Below are 3945 nucleotides of genomic sequence, written 5' to 3'. Positions count from 1 at the left end.
AATTGGCTTGGACCTCTGTACACTTCCGACAAACCCCATACCCTACAAGTGCCATCACCGAGCCTTCGCCTTAGTGCGATATCGGTAGAACTTTTGTTTTTGATAACAAATTAATAATGGATCTCATCGAGCAAAAAATATGGCTACCGGCGCAATCAGAACATATATTTTACGATGAATAGACGGGTTGATACGGTCACATGCGTCAAGGTGAGAAAAATAACGGGTTTTATTTGTTTTTTATTATGGTGTCTACAGAGCATCCTTTTAAGGGTGTTACCATGTTATCGTGAGAACCTTCAAAACAACGGCATTGTACATCTTAAAATATGATATATTTTTACGCTATAAAAAAAAGTGGATGAAAGTTAATTCCAAAATTAAATGGGTTTTGCAGATATGGATTAGTTTGTGATAACGACAAGTTTGTTTAAGGAGACTGAGTTTGTATGTCATACAATTTGTACATGATAATAAATGCGTGATATCTTTTATGAGTGATATGTTTTAAGATTTCTTTCTTACCCTATATATAATTAAAAAGCGCACGCGCTCAGAAAATACATTGACAATTAATTCGAAAATCAAATGGAATTTCAGAAACCAATAGTTATCGCATTTTTGTTATTAACCCAAGTCATTAGAGTCTTCGCTGATTGCAGTTGTGAAGACGAAGAAATCCACGGCAACAAAAGCGAAACCCTTAAGTACAAATTAATCGCACTTGCTTCCATATTGATTGCGGGCGGAATCGGCGTATCTCTACCTTTCGCTGGCAAAATCTTGCCGGCCTTACGCCAAGAGAAGGATGGTTTCTTCTTTGTAAAATCATTCGCTGCCGGCGTAATGCTCGCTACAGGGTTTATCCATATACTTCCAGACGCGTTCGAGAGCCTGACTTCTCCGTGTTTGAAAGAACAGGTGTGGGGGGATTTTCCATTTACTGGGTTTGTGGCTATGGTTGCAACCATTGTGACGTTGATGTTTGAGAGCTGGTCAGCGGCATGCCAGCCTAAAAATCAGACGGTAGCAGTTGAAGGGTTGACGATGAAGAAAAGAACGTTGGGGTTGTGACTGTTCACATGCATGCAACCCATCACCATTCTCACGCCAATGATAATATCCAAGTTTATCGATATCGGATTATTTCCCAGGTAAATTACTAGATCTTTCAAATCTTTTTCTTTCTTTTGAACGACAAAGTTGATTGAAATAAAAATAGCTAGGCTGCAAACAGATAAATTATTATAGACACTAACTAAGATGAACCAATCGACAATAGCCAGAGAAAACTGTCTACTTTGAGTCACACCATTATCAATAGGCAATAGCAAACTTTCAAGATGCATCAACAATAGCATTGTAATTTTGAGGTTGTAACAAACCAAGGCAATGTATTTCCACTATCCAGATTGCTAATATGCTATTATCTATATAAGATTAAAATTATCTTGAAAGTTCACTGATGAGTTAATGACTTTTAATAACAACCTAATAATCTGGGGAAAAATCTTTTTAATGGAGAGTTCAATGCTGACTTATGGATGGAGTAATGACAGTTTAACTTATTAATACCGAGATAGTTGGTAAGAAGACATGATCTAAAAATTCAGTTTTTAATATGATATAAATATTTGAATTAGAATCTTGTAGGAAGACAAGCACATATATCATTTAAGCATAGATGGTAAGATTCATTAAATAAATAAGTTGATCCGATTATATTAATGTGTTATATAGTCGATATCCTTTAGTTATGTCTATAATTAAACTTTAAGGCGGGTTACAAGAAGTAATATATTGGTGAAAATATTATTTATCTTTTGGATCGCAAGTGCTGGAATTAGGAATTGTCGCTCATTCAATAATTATAGGATTATCGTTAGGTGCTTCCAAAAGTCCGGAAACCATAAAACCACTTATTGTTGCCTTGTCATTCCACCAATTTTTCGAAGGATTAGGCCTCGGTGGATGCATCTTTCAGGTACGGATATTATCAACAAATTAGATTTATTTTAGTGTACATAATTGGGTTGAATATCAACTATGGCTACGTACGAATAAATCCTATATATATAACATGGTTCACTTATTTCAGGCAAAAATCAAGTCACTGGCGATTATATCAATGGGAGCGTTTTTCACCCTTACGACTCCAGGTGGAATTGTAATTGGAATATTGATGAGCAACAGTTATAAAGAAAACAGTACAAATTCTCTTATTGTCGAAGGCGTGTTAAATGCTGCATCTGCTGGAATGTTGATATATATGGCTCTTGTCAACCTAATTTCTCCGGATTTCAATAATCCCAGGATGCAAAACAAGAAGATGCTTCTACTTGGTTCAAATGTTTTTCTTCTTCTTGGTGCCGGCTTGATGTCTCTCCTAGCCAAATGGGCTTGAGAATATATTGTTTTCACTGAACGGATTTGTGAAATTACTATTTCCTGATAATTAAGAGCATTAATTTTACAATTGTTAAAATGTTTCCAGATTCATCATAATCCTCACCATCATCATGCGATTCTTTGTTTCCTTCTGTAGCTCTTTGTATTCTATCTGAGAACTGGTTCTAGATCACATTGATGTAAAGAAAATTTAAATGATTAATGAAACAAAATAATGATTTTAAGGGTTTATAACTATAGTTTTCTGTTACCCACACCGAAAATCTGTGCCAACCTTCTTCCATTAACACCACATCAAGATCAGCACATGGCAGACGGATCTAAATCAGGTGAAACACCATCACAGTGAGAAAAAAAAATCGAACCTTTTAGTGTTGTAATTAAAATTACAAAAATGTACCTGGACCTTGTTGAAGTGCATTTATGGTGGACGAGTCCCATAACATCTTTCTAAACACAAAATGTCGATGTAGTTTAATTTCTAGGGTACCAAATTGCCCTGTCTGCATGTCAAAAGCATGAGGTAAACAAACTTGACCTAGAATATGTTAACATCCTCACAACAAACAACGTAAACTTTAGTGACGACAAAAAACATCGCAATTGATGACCCCTGTCGTCTCTAAGGGTCGTCGCTATTACCTCGTAGTTAATACTCGTTTGTCGTCGCAAGTAGCGTCGTTTCTAATAATCATCGTCGCTAAATGTCTCTGCCGTCATTATTGGCGTCGTCTCTATTGGTAATCCGGAAACCGGTCGGAGTTTGTCTGGCTACTCTTCTCGGAATCAGTAGTCGTCGCAATTGGTCAATGTCGTCCCTATAGGTGTCGCTACTAATGTTTTTATTTTTTTGAAAAAAACAATTTATTTATGATATTAGTTTATATATATTATAAAATGCAGATTTGATAAAAATACATAAATAAAAACGTACCACATTACATAAAACATCAAATATACCACATTACATAAACTATCTAACAAATCCAAAATAAACATCAAATATATCATCGATAAACTATCTAATAAATCCAAAATAACATCATCCATAACATAAAACATGAAAAATACTATATGTCTTCGTGTTGCCCATTGTTGTTTTCCTTGTTGACTTGGTTCTTAAACAAGGGGTAATATATCCAATTGCCGTCACAAATGTCGGGTTTTGAAGAAAAGCATTCACATCAATATCCAACAATTAAGTCAGAAGCCCATTAAGTCTTTAACAATTTAACAAACTATCAAACCACCAACCGAATTAAGTCGTTAACAGTTTAACAAATTATTAAACCGCCGAATCATTTATGTCTTTAACAATTTAACAAACTACAAAAAACTACTATAAATGCATCAAGTTGTTAACAATATAGCAAAACTACCAAATTCTTTAAGAATTTAACAAGTACCAGTGTTTGTTGCAGTTCATGGGATTGTGACTACCACTGGGATGGAGCACTTGTACCTGCTGTAGAAGGAGGTTTAGGCCCAATGCCTCTCACATGCTCCCTTTGAGCACCTAACACCTTCTCAAATATT

At 35.2% G+C, this 3945-nt stretch overlaps 1 protein-coding gene across 1 annotated transcript; it reads left to right on the top strand.

Moving 5' to 3' along the window:
- The first annotated feature begins 588 nt into the window (after positions 1–588).
- Positions 589–2404, top strand: LOC145089410 (zinc transporter 3-like). Its single transcript, XM_079027853.1, has 4 exons — positions 589–1026; positions 1654–1687; positions 1836–1984; positions 2099–2404. The coding sequence occupies exons 1-4, from the start codon at positions 589–591 to the stop codon at positions 2402–2404; spliced, it is 927 nt and encodes a 308-aa protein (XP_078883979.1).
- The last annotated feature ends 1541 nt before the right edge of the window (positions 2405–3945 follow it).

This window comes from Lactuca serriola, chromosome 2 (assembly GCF_051521515.1).
Source record: "Lactuca serriola cultivar US96UC23 chromosome 2, Lser_US96UC23_V15, whole genome shotgun sequence".
NCBI classification, from domain to species: Eukaryota; Viridiplantae; Streptophyta; class Magnoliopsida; order Asterales; family Asteraceae; genus Lactuca; species Lactuca serriola.
The sequence above is the reverse complement of the archived record's forward strand: the minus strand, read 5'-3'. Positions and strand labels throughout refer to the sequence as shown.

What these genes read in the sequence shown, in the direction of transcription:
- LOC145089410 (XM_079027853.1), top strand. Translation starts at nt 589, where the DNA reads ATGGAATTTCAGAAACCAATAGTTATCGCATTTTTGTTATTAACCCAA. An exon ending in GCCAGCCTAAAAATCAGACG is followed by an intron (nt 1,027 to 1,653) that starts GTAGCAGTTGAA and finishes AGAATCTTGTAG; the next exon opens with GAAGACAAGCACATATATCA. An exon ending in TCGGTGGATGCATCTTTCAG is followed by an intron (nt 1,985 to 2,098) that starts GTACGGATATTA and finishes CACTTATTTCAG; the next exon opens with GCAAAAATCAAGTCACTGGC.